The sequence below is a fragment of the Trichomycterus rosablanca genome, chromosome 2 (genome assembly GCF_030014385.1).
Source record: "Trichomycterus rosablanca isolate fTriRos1 chromosome 2, fTriRos1.hap1, whole genome shotgun sequence".
Lineage (NCBI taxonomy): Eukaryota > Metazoa > Chordata > Actinopteri > Siluriformes > Trichomycteridae > Trichomycterus > Trichomycterus rosablanca.
In genome coordinates this window covers 11381250-11397013 of record NC_085989.1, presented here as the reverse complement: position 1 = coordinate 11397013, position 15764 = coordinate 11381250, and the positions used below count along the sequence as shown (strand labels likewise).

At 39.8% G+C, this 15764-nt stretch overlaps 1 protein-coding gene across 1 annotated transcript; it reads left to right on the top strand.

The window, feature by feature from the left end:
- The first annotated feature begins 5246 nt into the window (after positions 1-5246).
- Positions 5247-15109, top strand: cks1b (CDC28 protein kinase regulatory subunit 1B). Its single transcript, XM_062990085.1, has 4 exons — positions 5247-5404; positions 5843-5923; positions 6001-6128; positions 14577-15109. The coding sequence occupies exons 2-4, from the start codon at positions 5865-5867 to the stop codon at positions 14627-14629; spliced, it is 240 nt and encodes a 79-aa protein (XP_062846155.1). The 5' UTR covers positions 5247-5404; positions 5843-5864; the 3' UTR covers positions 14630-15109.
- Positions 15110-15764: the final 655 nt, after the last annotated feature.

Below are 15764 nucleotides of genomic sequence, written 5' to 3'. Positions count from 1 at the left end.
TGCCTTTAGCCGATAATTTCTTTCAGGATTAATAAAGTATCTATTTACACCGATCAGCCGTAATATTAAAACCACCTCTGTTTCTACACACATTGTCCATTTTACAGCTTCACTTACCATATAGAAGCACTTTGTAGTACAATTACTGACTAGTCCATCTGTTTCTCTGCATGCTTTGTTAGCCACAGAGCAGGTATTATTTAGGTGCTGGATCATTCTCAGCACTGCAGTGACACTGACATGGTGGTGGTGTGTTAGTGTGTGTTGTGCTGGTATGAGTGGATCAGACCCAGCAGTGCTGCTGAAGTTTTTAAACACCTCACTGTCACTGCTGGACTGAGAATAGTCCACCAACCAAAAATACCCAGCCAACAGCTCCCTGTTGGCAGCGTTCCCGTGACCACTGGTCTAGAATATGGCCAACTCAAGCAGCAGCAATAGATGAGCGATCGTCTCTGACTTTACATCTACAAAGTGGACCAACTAGGTAGAAGTGTCTAATAGAGTGGACAGTGAGTGGACACGGTATTTAAAAACTCCAACAGCGCTGCTGTGTCTGATCCACTAATACCAGCACAACACACACTAACACACCACCACCATGTCAGTGTCACTGCAGTGCTGAGAATCATCCACCACCTAAATAATACCTACTCTGTGGGGGTCCTGACCATTGAAGAACAGAGTGAAGGCAGGCTAAAAAAAGCATGCAGAGAAACAGATGGACTACAGTCAGTAATTGTAGAACTACAAAGTTCTTCTATATGGTAAGTGGAGCTAATAAAATGGACAGTGAGTGTAGAAAAAAGGTGGTGTGGTCTTAAATTTTTCTGTAACCCTTTTTAAATTTTGTATTTATCTTACGGCACTGCATTGCTGACCTCTTAGACATAATTTCTTGCCTTCTTTGTGACATAGTTTTAAAAAAATGCTAGAGGTTTTGTTTCACTATCATTTTTAATCACACTAATAAAAGCTTGCACCTTATCAGCTGACCAGAATTTGTGTGAAATACTAAACCTTTAAAAGTTATCTAATACTAACAAGTACATACAATCTCTTGCAGTTGGGTTTTAAATATGATACTTGTATTGTCTCATTCCATAGATGATTTTGTGCTGACTGCATTTGACCAATCAACCGTCTGCACGTTTCTTGCTCCACCCATATGGTCCACTTTAGGATGCTTGGTCTCTGACCTTGAAGGGAAACCAATTTTAGCATGGGTACTTATGCCCTCGGTGGTACGGTGGCTAAGTGGGACTGTTGTCTAACAGCAAGAAGGTCCTGGGTTTGATCCCCAGACGGGGTGGTCCTGGTCCTTTTGGGTTTCCTCTGGGAGCTCCCGTTTCCTCCCGCAGTCCAAAAACATGCAGTCAGGTTAATTGGAGACACTGAATTGCTGTGTTTGTGTGTTTGTGTGTTTGTGTCTGCCCTGCGATGGACTGGCACCCCGTCCAGGGTGTTACTGTGTGCCTTGTGCCCACACAGACAGTGAGTGAGTGAGTACTTACGCCCCCTTTCTGCTGCATAGTAGAATATCACATGGTACGATTTAAAATCGTTATCCCACATTTATTTATTAGAATTTTAACGTCATGTTTTTGGTTACATTCATGACAGGAACGGTAGTTACTCATTACACAAGATTCATCAGTTCGCAAAGTTATATCGAACACAGTCTTGGGAGGAAACCGGAGCACCCGGAGGAAACCCACGCGGACATGGGGAGAACAAACTCCACACAGAAAGGACCCAGACCGCCCCACCTGGGGATCGAACCCAGGACCTTCTTGCTGTGAGGCGACAGTGCTACCCACTTAGCCACTGTGCCGCCCGGTTGGTGTGTGTTAGTGGTGTGTCGGTGTGTGTTAGTAATGTATCGGTGCGGTGACTCAGGACCAGTTGGATGAGGGGACTGGTATCTTTGCTTAGCTCTTGGTGTTTCATGGCTTTATAATGATAAGATATCAATCAAGGTTTCTATTTTGTGTGCTGTAGACACTATCCTGACTACCCACTGTCATGCCCTTTTTTAGGGGTCATGTAAGTGGCACCCTATACTGAGCAGTAGAGAGTATTAATGACCGAAAAGTTGTTATGACCAGTAATAAGTAATACAAATTTGCTGTTCCTGGGCCATTGTTTTACTACATTAAACCACGTTAAGCTTTTTTCACATTAAGCGTTTTAGATAGTGGTGGGCGGATTGATCCAAATATCGATGTTATCGATACCTACGTTGGTATTGAAATCGGATCGATACTAGTGTGATGGGATCGATACTTTAGTTTTACTTTCTCTCCGCAACATTCAGCGCGTTTCTCCCGTTTCATCAGAAAGTAAAGACCATGTTTGTACAGACGCCGCTCCTCTCACATCTTACATGTGTGTTGTTGTGATATGGTCACGTTGTTATGTTGTTAAAATCCTAACAGACATCAGTACATTGGTAGGCATTGGAAGATTGTAAGTTTTATGTAAGCTTTTGAATACTTTGCTTTGCACATACAGAAATAGGGGCAGTTTTATGGAAATAATAGAGTAATAATAATAGAGTAAACTATTTGTACGTATAAGTACGGACGCACCTTAGGCACTTTGCGCACCCTACGCAAATGAATCGAAACATGCGTAGTGAGGCTCTTATTCCGTGTTTTGGTGAATAAGTGCTCTTTTCTTTTGACTTTGTGCTCATAAATTTAAACAGAATAGCATTTATTTATTTTTAATTAACAAGGACACGTGTTTTTGGTCACTATTCAAAATTTACAAATGTATTCACCCAGCAAACACAACTACGTACATGGTATGAGTAAGTCGCTTGGTGGTGATATGCCATGATGGTAACGTTGTGAGAAAGTAAAGCACCAGAAACAAGAAATCGGACCGCTTTAAACAACTGAATTTATCAACAACCCTACTGATAACAGCTACTTACAAAAATGTATGTATTACAATAATAATATCATAGTTATAGTGCTTATAGAAACAAAAATTACTGCATTTACTCATAAATCATGACACACTGCTCTCCCCTACATGAAAGTAAACAAACTGCTTTTAAAAGTAAAAAGTATCGGTATTGGTATCGGCGATACTGGCCCTGCATTTACTTGGTATCGGGGGCGGCACGGTGGCTAAGTGGGTAGCACTGTCGCCTCACAGCAAGAAGGTCCTGGGTTCGATCTCCAGGTGGGGCGGTCTGGGTCTTTTCTGTGTGGAGTTTGCATGTTCTCCCCGTGCCTGCGTGGGTTTACTTCGCGTGCTCCGGTTTCCTCCCACAGTCCAAAGACATGCAAGTGAGGTGAACTGGAGATACTAAATGGCTGTGTTTTATATAACCTTGTGAACTGATGAACTACCGTTTCCTGTCCTGAATGTAACCAAAAGTGCAAAACATGACGTTAAAATCCTAATAAAACAAACAAACAAACTTGGTATCGGATTGATATCAAATTTTCAGATATCCCAAGTCTCCCGGAAGTTCCAGGAGTCTCCCGCACGGCTCCCTGATGCCCTCAAGTCAGATCAAGTCTCCCGGAATCTAGAACGAGCGGCCAAGAGCGCGCGCGAGCACGCAGGCGACACAGACTTTTTCCCCCATCGCATATTAAATCCGTTATCTGATATACAATTTAGCGCACTGTGTAGGGAACATAAATCAATTGTCTAATATACTGTCTAGTGCACTATGTAGTGAACATGAATGCGTTATCTAATACACTATCTAGTGCACTATGTAGGGAACATAAATCAATTGTCTAATATACCGTCTAGTGCACTATGTAGGGAACATAAATCTGTTATCTGATGTACAATTTAGTGCACTATGTATGGAACATAATTAATTATGTAATACACTATCTAGTGCACTATGTAAGGAACACAAATCATCATCTAGTTATACTTTCTAGTGCACTATGTAGTGAACATGAATGCGTTATCTAATTCACTATCTAGTGCACTACGTAGGGAACATAAATTCATATCTAAAATACTATCTAGTCTACTACGTAGGGAACATAAATCCGTTATCTGAGATACAATTTAGTGCACTATGTAGGGAACCTAAATCCGTTAACTAATACGCTACCTAAAGCATTATGTAAGAAACATAAGTCTATTGTCTAGTACACTATCTAGTGCACTAAGTAAAGAACATAAATTCTTTTCTAATATACAATCTAGCGCACTATGTAGGGAACATAAACCAATTGTCTAATTCACTATCTAGTGCGCTATGTAGGGAACGTAAATCCGTTATCTGATATACAATTTAGTGCACTATGTAGGGAACCAAAATCCGTTAACTAATACGCTACCTAAAGCATTATGTAGGGAACATAAATCTATTATCTTTTACACTATCTAGTGCACTATGTAATACACATTAATGTGTTTGTGACATGAACAATTAGCTTAGTAGCTCAGTTGGCAGCTCCTAAAAGTTCTGTTATCACCCATATCCTTTGGTGTGTGCAAGGTTTTTTAGCTTTTTTTTTTTTGGGGGGGGCTTGGGGGTCGGGGTCGGGGTCGAGGTCCGGGGGTACCTCCCTGAAATGAGTTTTTGCAACTTGGGATGTCTAATTCTTGCTGTATCGCACACCACTAGTTTTAGACTCTCCCACTTCTCACTTCGGTTTAGAAATGCACTACAGATCAGAGCTGGGCGGTTCCTGAATCAACCGGGTTAATGACTCGAATCTTCGTCGAGTCCGAGGTCCTATGAGAACCCGGATCCTATGAGTCCTCTGATTACATTTAACATATTTTAATTTTGGTTAACTTATAATTGAATTGCACATTTTTCAATTTTGTTCCATTTGTTTTTATTTGTGTTTAAGTTGTGTTTAAGTTGTGTTTTTCTTTTTGGTGAGTGGAATTTAAATTAAAATTTAAGTTAAAATTTAAAATTAATATCTGTAACCTGATAATGTATGTCCGTGGACAGTTGGAATTTATTTTATTTATTGGACGGGTGGGGGGGGGGATTGGTCTCAAGTGACTCAAGTGAACCGGATCACATTACTGAGTGACTCAAATGAACCCGAGTCCATAAAATGAACCGAATTTACCACCACTAATAGTACAAATGGCTGCTGTGGGCGGTCCCACTTTTGAAATCCCCCTCATAGGATCCTCATCTTACATGTTCTGATTGGGCTACGGGAAAAATCAACAAAGCACAGTAACCAATACATAGCGACTTTGGAAACGACTTTACGTAATTCTCTCTCTCTGTCCAATAAGGATGGGTAATAATGATTTGAATGCTTGGGGGGGCGGGGTGTGAGCTGTGAGAGGGAAATTTGGCTGTAGTGTGCTGAGGTAGAGAGAGCAGTTCAGTCCCGCCAGGCACATTAACAACATTAACCATTAATATTGGCTGCTGATTATATTGGTATGTTTTCATAACTTTATTTAATTTATATAAATGTGATTTTCATCTGTTGGTAGGCTGTATCGGTCGTTTGTCATGTGCTAATGATGCTAACGAGTTCTAGACAGAAATGACAGGGTGTATTTAGCTACTGACGCTAGAATGCAAACAAACGCCGAATATTATACTCCGGTTCTGGCTTATTTATTTATTTATTTACCTATTTTTATTTTTATTTTTTTACCTATTTTTACTATTTTATTGTAGCTTGTACAAATTAAATAGTAAATCCCATAATATATTGGTATTTTTTTTACAGGTGGTCTTGATGCTAATTATTAGTAGCATACTTAACAACGTATTAGTAAATATGTTGGTTATTCGTTAACTATAATACGAAACAAATACAATATTAAAATATTTAATTTTTAAATTTAAGTTTAATTTCATTTTGTGTAGATAAACAATCTCCCGCTTCGACATGTCACACAAACAAATCTACTACTCGGACAAATACGACGACGAACTGTTCGAATACAGGTGGGTTATATATCTTTGTATGTTATAAAGCGAATGTCTTTTATTGTTTGTACTTTTTAACATGGTTTTAATTTTAGACACGTCATGCTGCCCAAGGACATCGCAAAACGGGTGCCTAAAACCCACCTCATGTCGGAAACAGAATGGCGGAATTTGGGTGTGCAGCAGAGTCAGGGATGGGTGCATTACATGATCCATCAGCCAGGTATGTTCCACTCATTATACATCCCATGAGGTTAAGAAGACTGAAAATGGGTTTAAATTTGCCAGAATATATACAGTTTTATGTGAAGATCTGGACACTTGTGATGGCAGGGGTAGCTCAGTGGTTAAATTACTGGACTGGGCTTTACAGGAAGGTCGGGCGGCATGGTGGCTAACTGGGTAGCACTGTCGCCTCACAGCAAGAAGGCCTTGGGTTCGATCCCCAGGTGGGGCGGTCCGGGTCCTTTCGGACCCGTGTGGAGTTAGCATGTTTTCCCCGTGTCTGTGTGGGTTTCGTCCGGGCACTCCGGTTTACCCCCACAGTCCAAAGACATGCAAGTGAGGTGAATTGGAGACGCTAAATTGTCCAGGACTGTGTTTGATATAACCTTGAGAAGTGATAAGCCTTGTGTGGTAAGTAACTACCGTTCCTGTCATGAATGTAACCGAAGTGTAAAACATGACGTTAAAATCCTAATAAACAAACAGGAGGGTCACTTTGCACAGCTTATAGCATCCTGGGCAGCACTGGAGCACAGAAAACTGCTGGGAACTGATCACTCCCGGTCGGGTCGTCTGGGTGAGGGTGTCTGTTGTTGAAAGACCCGAAAAGACCCTATGACCCTGGGTACTATCACTGATGATGTGTCCATGTGCATCACTAGATGTGTCATGCAAATAAATAAGCAGGTCACTGGTCCATACTACACTACTTGAGTTGACACCGTGGGCTCCTGAGCAAGGGTGTTACTGTCATTTGCTTGGACTGTATTCAGTCATCATTTACATTTTCAGCATTTAGCAGGTGTCTTTATCCAAAGTGACTTCCAATTGAGACTGTATACATTGCAAGCAATTGAGGTTTAAGGACCTTGCTCAAGGGCCCAACAGTGGCAACCTGGCAGATCTGGGGCTTGAACTACTGACCTTCCATTTACTACTACTGTACTTTTACTGCTAAGCTACCACTGACCAAACGTTTATTCACATTTACATTTTCGGCATTTAGCAGACTTTAGCAGCTTTTATCCAAAGCAATGTACAGTACTGTGACAGTATACTGTCCACTCCTTAATCACTGGGCTACAATTACAAGTTACAAGTTAATTTGGGTTAAAACAGCTAAAAAAATGCCAAAAATATGAATTCAATCCAATGATTTTTCTTCCAGTTGAAGTTTACCCCCATTCTTGCATATTTTCTATTAAACATTTTTATTAAAATATTAAATGTACTTTAGGTTTAAACATGCAGCTTTACATAATGTACTTATTTATTAGTGTAAATAATCTTTACATTCAAATTGTGCACTTCTTCCAACCATGTCCACCATCAAGGTGATGGGCACAATGTTAAAATGCTACTTTCTTAGCTCGAGGTGCGATAGTTTTAATGGTATATATACCGATCAGCCATAACCTTAAAACCACCTTCTTGTTCCGACACTCACTGTCCATTTTATCAGCTTCACTCACCATATAGAAGCACTTTATAGTTCTACAATTACTGACTGTTTCTCTATATACTTTTTTAACCTCCTTTTACTCTGTTCTTCAATGGTCAGGACCACCACAGAGCAGGTATTATTTAGGTGGTGGATCATTCTCAGCACTGCAGTGACACTGACATGGTGGTGGTGTGTTAATGTGTGTTGTGCTGGTATGAGTGGATAAGACACAGCAGCACTGCTGGAGTTTTTAAATACCGTGTCCACTCTGTTAGACACTCCTACCTAGTTGGTCCACCTTGTAGATGTAAAGTCTGAAACGATCGCTCATCTATTGCTGCTGTTTGAGTTGGTCATCTTCGAGACCTTTATCGGTGGTCACAGGATGCTGCCCATGGGGTGCTGTTGGCTGGATATTTTTGGCTGGTGGACTATTCTCAGTCCAGCAGTGACGGTGAGGTATTTAAAAGCTCCATCAGCGCTGCTGTGTCTGATCCACTCATACCAGCACAACACACACTAACACACCACCACCATGTCATTGTTACTGCAGTGCTGAGAATGATCCACCACCTAAATAATACCTACTCTGTGGTGATCCTGTGGGGGTCCTGACCATTAAAAAACGGCATGAAATGGGGCTAACGAAGCATGCAGAGAAACAGATGGACTACAGTCAGTAATTGTAGCACTACAAAGTGCTCCTATATAGTAAGTGAAGTCGATAAACCGGCCAATGTGTGTAGAAACAAGGAGGTGGTTTTAATGTTATGGCTGATTGGTGTATATACACACCTTATGAAATGAATTTTAACAATTTAATCACAGGTCTGGAAAAAAGCTCGAGCAAACACATGTCTTACTGTCTTGTTTACATCCCTATTGGTATTCACCTTACAGACACAACCCCTAAATGTTACAATTCACCCTTTATATTTAAAGCTTACAAATACAAACATGGCAGACTTCTCTGCTTGAAGCTTAGCATCTTTAAACACTATTGTTTTAAAGGAAATGATTGAGTAAGTGTGTCAGGAAAGAGGAAATGCCAAACATGTTTGTGTGGATCTATTTGTAATCCGTGGGAAAATTGAGATAATTAAATGTCAGTAAAGTTTTTAAATTATTAATACTAGTTAAAAACTAAAGACTTGTATTTATATAAAATATTTTGAAGTTTTGAATCCAGCTGTGATTTCTAATAAGATTCGACAAGGCAAAAGTTGGTTTTGAAACCAGCAATGTTTCAAATGTATTTCATTGGTCCAACTCTGTTCACACTTACATCTCATGTACAAAGATTTCTTCTAATGCTACAGCACAGTCGGCTTTAACTGAACAGTTTATACCTTACAGTTTTTAGAATATACTGTGTTTTGTGAACTTGGAGATGGGACTGGCACTTCCCAAAACAGAACTAATACAAAACTGCATATGTACTAAGATACTCATGCACATGACTATAAAAGAAAGTAGACTTTTTAAGGAACCAGGTGTCTGTCATGCAACAAAACAAACTTTTTGTTATTTGAGACACTACTGTCCACTTAACTGGCTTGATATTTGGTGACTTAACCATGCAAGCTCTCATCTGTGGTTATGCCATTGTTTATAAAGTACAAGTGATCCTAGATACTACGTACTATAGCTACATGCTGTTGTTACTTTATGCTCTGACACAGGAGGCATAGGTTGGATTATAAAACATCTGAGAAGAAGAAGAACCTTTATTGTCAGGTTATTATTATTGGAGCTCACTCCAGTAAGACTTCACTCTTATTCTCCCAACTAAGCCAATTACATTCCTTCCTAATTTGTACTTGTTGCACCAGTATACTGTATATTACTGCGTGTTAGCATTGTGGCCTCACAGCAAAGAGGTCCTGGGTTTGATTCCCAGGTCAAGCGGTCCAGGTACTTGAAGTTTGCATGTTCTCCCAGTGTCTGCATGGTTTTACTTCGGGTGCTCCGGTTTCCTCCCACAGTCCAAAGACATGCTGGTGAGGTGAAGTGGAGATTCAAAATTATCCATGACTGTGTTTGATATTAAAAACTTAAACTGATAAATCTTGTGTAACCAGTAACTACCTGTCCTGTCATAAATGTAACCAAAATGTGTAAAACATGACATCAAAATAATAATAATAGATTCAAATTGCAAACAGATGCCCCAGATACATCAGATTGTTATGCATTAACATTTATATTTTTGGCATTTAGCATACACTTTTTTCCAAAGCAACTTACAGTACTGTGACAGTATACAATCTAAGCAATTGGGGGTTAAGAACATTGCTTAAGGGTCCAAGAGTGGCAACCAGGCAATTGTGAGGATTGACCAGACAACCTTTTGATTAAAAGTTCAGTATCTTAGCCGGTAGGCTTACAATTGTGACTGTATACCATACAAGCAATCGAGAGTTAGCGGCTTTGCACAGGAGCTTAGCAGTAACAACTTGATTTTGGTGGGTCTTGAATGGGCAACTTTCTGTTCAATAGTCCAGTACCTTAACCAGTGAGCTACCACTGCCCTTATGCACTTTTTTGCAGTTGTCTGGTTAGAATAAAGGAGTAAGGTATTAAAGATTGACAATTCAAGGCAGTGTTTAAACAGATGTGTAAAAGTGGTAACAACAGAAAGTGGAGGTGGCCAACAGTAAGCCAAGGAAGACGCACAGACCAGTTAATACATTAATGATGCAAAATTCACACCAGAATAATCCACCAAAATCCCCCACATACTGACCTATAACACCTGTCCTGCCATAAATGACACAGATGTGTGTGAAACTTAAAATCTGAAAGTGGAAGTGGCCAAGCGGTAGATAGATTTTAGCTAGAAATTGCAGCTGTGATTTAATTAGCTATTAAGCGGTGACTTGACATTTAGCTAGTTATCTGGAAATTCATGCTTTTGAACATCTCAAAGGTAAATTGGGGAACCGCATCTGATTTCGCATGTGCGCAGTTTTATACATTGAATCCTCGATTTGCCTGTTAAAAGAAATACTGATTTTGCTACAACCCCAAATCAGAAAAAGCTGGGACAGCATGGAAAATGCAAATAATAATAACAAAAAAAGCACATTTTTTTTTTTACATTTACTTTGTCTTTTATTTGATTGCAGATAGGGTTGGGCGATATTGCCGATTTTCATACCGTCTTCAGGAAATACCACGGTATACGGTATTACCGTGGAGGGGTGGGGGTTTACACTCAAGTGTACACACTTGAGTGTAATTACAATATTTCAATGTTTTATTATAAAAACATTTAACAATCTGAACGTCAAACATTGCTTATCTTATCTGATCTATAATAAATACGCATAAGTATAAATGCATGTGTATCAATTACACTTTAACACAAACATTAACACAACATTTTGGCATTGTAATCTCTCTCTGCCCACACAAAACAGAATAATAGCAGGCAACACACTTCAATATATTTCAAAAGTTAACTGCTTAGTTTATAGTTACAGATATTTCTTAACAGTGTATGAACGAGTACATTTTACATTTACATTTTCAGCATTTAGCAGACGCTTTTATCCAAAGCGACTTACACAGTGAGCGGAACACGATGAGCAATTGAGGGTTAAGGGCCTTGCTCAGGGACCCAACAGTGGCAACTTGGTGGTGGCGAGGCTTGAACCGGCAACCTTCTGTTTACTAGTCCAGTACCTTAACCACTGAGCTATCACTGGCCCTAGTACGATTAGCTATGCCTGTAATCCAGAATTAAGTTCTATACCGTAACAAAAAATATGAATGTAAATGTTCATGCGATGCGATGACGGTGTGTAAAGTAATGTTAAAATAATTCAAAGTTCAAACATTTGAGTGGTTAACGAGAACGCTACTTTAAATGTCACACAAGCGCCCCGTGCAAAACACGAGCACGGAAACGGTACAAATCTGCTCTCTTCCCTACACACCAGACAATATATTTTATAATTCACATTACACGACAGGTGAGACATACTTTTTTCTTAATATAGCGCTTTTATTTAGGAAAAAATAGTTCTTACATAGGCAGGAAAATCTATGGCAGACAAGAGTCAGAACAGCGGATTGGGCGTAACGTTATTATTAATGTTTGCTCCTTTTTCTCAACACTTGTACTCAATTTACACTGAAGATATATTTAGTAAATAAGTACATGTCCGCGCATGCACGCGCTTGTGTTAATTTCCGGTTGAACTGATAAACTGTTGATTTTGAAAAATTAAAAGACGAGCCGTTTTTCAGTTTCTGCTTGTTAGCGTACATCTAACGCTAGCCAGTGTGGCTTTTCACTCGTCTCTCTGTGTTATCACCTTACACCAGTGAGCACCCCGCAGCCAATCAGCGAGCTCCAACCGCCTACCACTCCCACCCCTCCCTTACTGTGGATGCGCGCATGTCCTAAAGTCTCAGTTTTCAAGGTAAACAAACCTGAAGCAGAAATTTGGCGCTTCACATTTAAAAAAATACCGTCACCATTTTTGAATACCGCGGTATACCGTCATACTGCCCAACCCTAATTGCAGACAGGATGAACCTGAGATATTTCATGTTTTATCTGCTCAACTTCATTTCATTTATTAATAAACATCCATTCCTGCATTTCAGGCCTGCAACACATTCCAAAAAAAGTTGGTACAGTAAAGCATTTACCACTTTGTAATGTTGCCATTCCTTTTCACCATCTGGAATTCTGATTATCTAACCACAATACACGTTTACACTGTTTGATGGTCCATCCTAGATGCCTCAGAGCCCAGAGAAGTCTTCTTTTTTGCACAGAAAAGTTTTAAGTGGCATTTGTGCATGTAACTCTGTATTGTAGTGCTTGATAAAGGTTTTCTTAAGTAATCCCTCACCCATGTGGTTATATCAGCTATTGTTGAGTGGCGGTTCTTGATGCAGTGCCGTCTGAGGGATCAAAGATCACAGGTGTTCAGCTTAAGCTTGTGCCCTTGTACTTCATGCACTGAAATTCCTCCTGATTCCCTGAATGGTTTAATGATATTATGCACTGTAGAGGGAGAAATATGCACATTCGTTCTAATCTTTCTTTGAGGTACATTGTTTTTAAACATTTCAATCATTTTCTCACACATTTGTTGACAAACTGGAGATCCTCTGATCATCTTTGCTCATCAGAGAAACCATGATTACAATCACCTGTTGACATCACATCATTATTTAGTTTTTTCACTTTATTACTAGCCCTAAATTGCCTCCTTCCCAACTTCTTTTAGAATGTGGTGCAGGCCTTAAATGCAGGAATGGAGGTATATTAACAATTGAAATGAAGACAAAACATGAAATGTCTTGGGTTCAAACTGTCTGCAATCAAATAAAAGTCAAAGTAAATTTAATGAACACGGCATTTTTATTTTATTTGTATTTTACATACCGTCACAACTTTTTCTGATTTGGGGTTGTACACTGATAACTGAGAAATTACGTTGTTTTCAGCATTAGTCATTAGTGCTGATCATGGTATATTTTACGTTTAATTTTTATTTTATAATAAAATGATGGGCAGTTGCAATGGACTGCTTTTTTCAGGTCCATACACAGATTTTGTTCAGATCTCAGTCATATGATTTTAAGCCACTGCATTTTCTTTAGTGGTTTATTTTAGGTTGTTATGCATCAATTGTTTAGCAGAGGGCAGCCTGTTTTCCTCAAGAATTTGTATGTACCTGGCAGCATTAGTTTCGACCAATTGTTTGTGCAGTTTGTACTGAAAACACCTTCACAACAATGGCTGGATGACAAAAATATTTATTAAGATGTGTTTTTACTTTTCAAAAAGCATACCTATGAATAATGTACATATATGAAATATGAGTTATAGTTGCATAAAGGGACGCCTAAACGTTGAATATACAACCGATCTACACAGATCAGCCATAACATTAAAACCTCTCCTTGTTGCACTCACTGTCCATTTTATCAGCTCCACTTACCATATAGAAGCACTTTAGTTCTACAATCACTGACTGTAGTCCATCTGTTTCTCTGCATGCTTTGTTAGCCCCCTTTCATGCAGTTCTTCAACGGTCAGGACCCCCACAGAGCAGGTATTATTTAGGCGGTGGATCATTCTCAGCACTGCAGTGACAATGACATGGTGGTGGTGTGTTAGTGTGTGTTGTGCTGGTATGCTGATGGAGTTTTTAAATACCGTGTCCACTCACTGTCCACTCTATTAGACACTCCTACCTAGTTGGTCCACCTTGTAGATGTAAAGTCAGAGACGATCGCTCATCTATTGCTGCTGTTTGAGTTGGTCATCTTCTAGACCCTCATCAGTGGTCACAGGATGTTGCCCATGGGGCGCTGTTGGCTGGATATTTTTGGCTGGTGGACTATTCTCAGTCCAGCAGTTGACGGTGAGGTGTTTAAAAACTCCAGCAGTGCTGCTGTGTCTGATCCACTCATACCAGCACAACACACACTAACACACCACCACCATGTCAGTGTCACTGCAGTGCTGAGAATGATCCACCACCTAAATAATTCCTGCTCTGTGGGGGTCCAGACCATTGAAGAACAGCATGAAAGAGGGCTAACAAAGCATGCAGAGAAACAGATAGACTACAGTCAGTAATTGTAGAACTACAAAGTGCTTCTATAAGATAAGTGGAGCTGATAAAATGGACAGTGAGTGTAGAAACAAGGAGGTGGTTTTAATGTTATGGCTGGTTTGCTTCTTTGTCAGTGCTCTCTGGCTTTTACTTGTTTCCACCTCGGGCGGCACGGTGGCTAAGTGGGTAGCACTGTTTCCTCACAGCAAAAAAAAAAGGCTCAAGTTATTCCCAGGTGGTTCGGTCCAGGTCCTTTCTGTGTGGAGTTTGCATGTTCTCCCCGTGTCCTTGAGGGTTTCCCTACCATTCCTGTCCTGAATGTAACCAAAGTGTAAAACATGATGATAAAATCCTAATAAACAAACTTGTTTCCACCTTGTTCCACTGTTCATTCTTGTCCGTTTTCTTCCTGCAGAACCGCACATCTTGCTCTTTCGTCGACCGCTGCCCACCGCCAAATCCCAGTGACAGAAAACAGGGAAGGGGAAGGACTTAAAATACACACTGTCAGAGGATAACAAATGAAAAACTGTAGACGGACACCAGATAAGATTTGACTTTAGCTCTTTCTCAACTCCTTAACTTAATGAAGTTAAAACAGGGTTGCAGGATGTGTTCTGTTTGTCAAGCTTTTCCACTCTTAATCAACCGTTCTAACATTTCTCTTCTCAGCTATATTGCCTCATTTTAAAAGGAGAATGGCATAGTACATTTGTTTTAAAAGGGTAATTAGAAATTGTTATTAGAGATGTTTTGCACAACAGGAAATGAGCTCTACAGTAAAATGCCCTTTTTCCTGTTTTTTTTTTCTATAAGCATCTTGTGAATTTATGTATGTCTGATTTTTTTCTCTTTCCCTTCACATTTCCAAACTCTGTACATACTGTTTTTACAGCTGTGATCTCATCTGCTCATTATTTATGACTTCACTTGCAAATAAACTTTCTGAATTATTACATATTAGGCTGCCGTGTATATGAGTTTGACATTTTGTAGCTCTGAAGATGTACTCATAGGTAGAGCTGGGCGGTTCCTGAATCACCCGGGTTAATAATTCGAATCTTCGTACTGAATCAGGAATCACGAGTCCGAGGTCTCAATTAACCCGGATCCTATGAGTCCTCCGACTGGCTGCTGCTAAGTACACAAGGCGAGGGAGCAGACTCACCGGAAACACCGTGAACTCACATGATTTGGCTTAACTGACTTCACTTCAGTCCGTGAATCTAAGTAATAAGTTAAATATTTCAATAAACAAGCGGTTAAACACACTTCATTCATTATGTGGCTGATTTTATGCACATGTTCATTATGTGGCTGATTTTATGCACATGCTATTATTATTGTTATTATTATTATTATCAGTAGTAGTGGTGTAGATATTATTATTAAAATCCACTTGGGGAGTGAAGGCTGGCCCGTGTGGTCCGATCCCTCAGATGAGCTACTGAATCTCAAATTACTGAAGAAGTTAATGCTGGTTCTGATAGAAAGGTGTCAGAATACACAGTGCATCACAGTTTGTTGCGTATGGGGCTGCATAGCCACAGACCAGTCAGGATGCCCATGCTGACCTCTGTCCACTGCCGAAAGCTCCAACAAT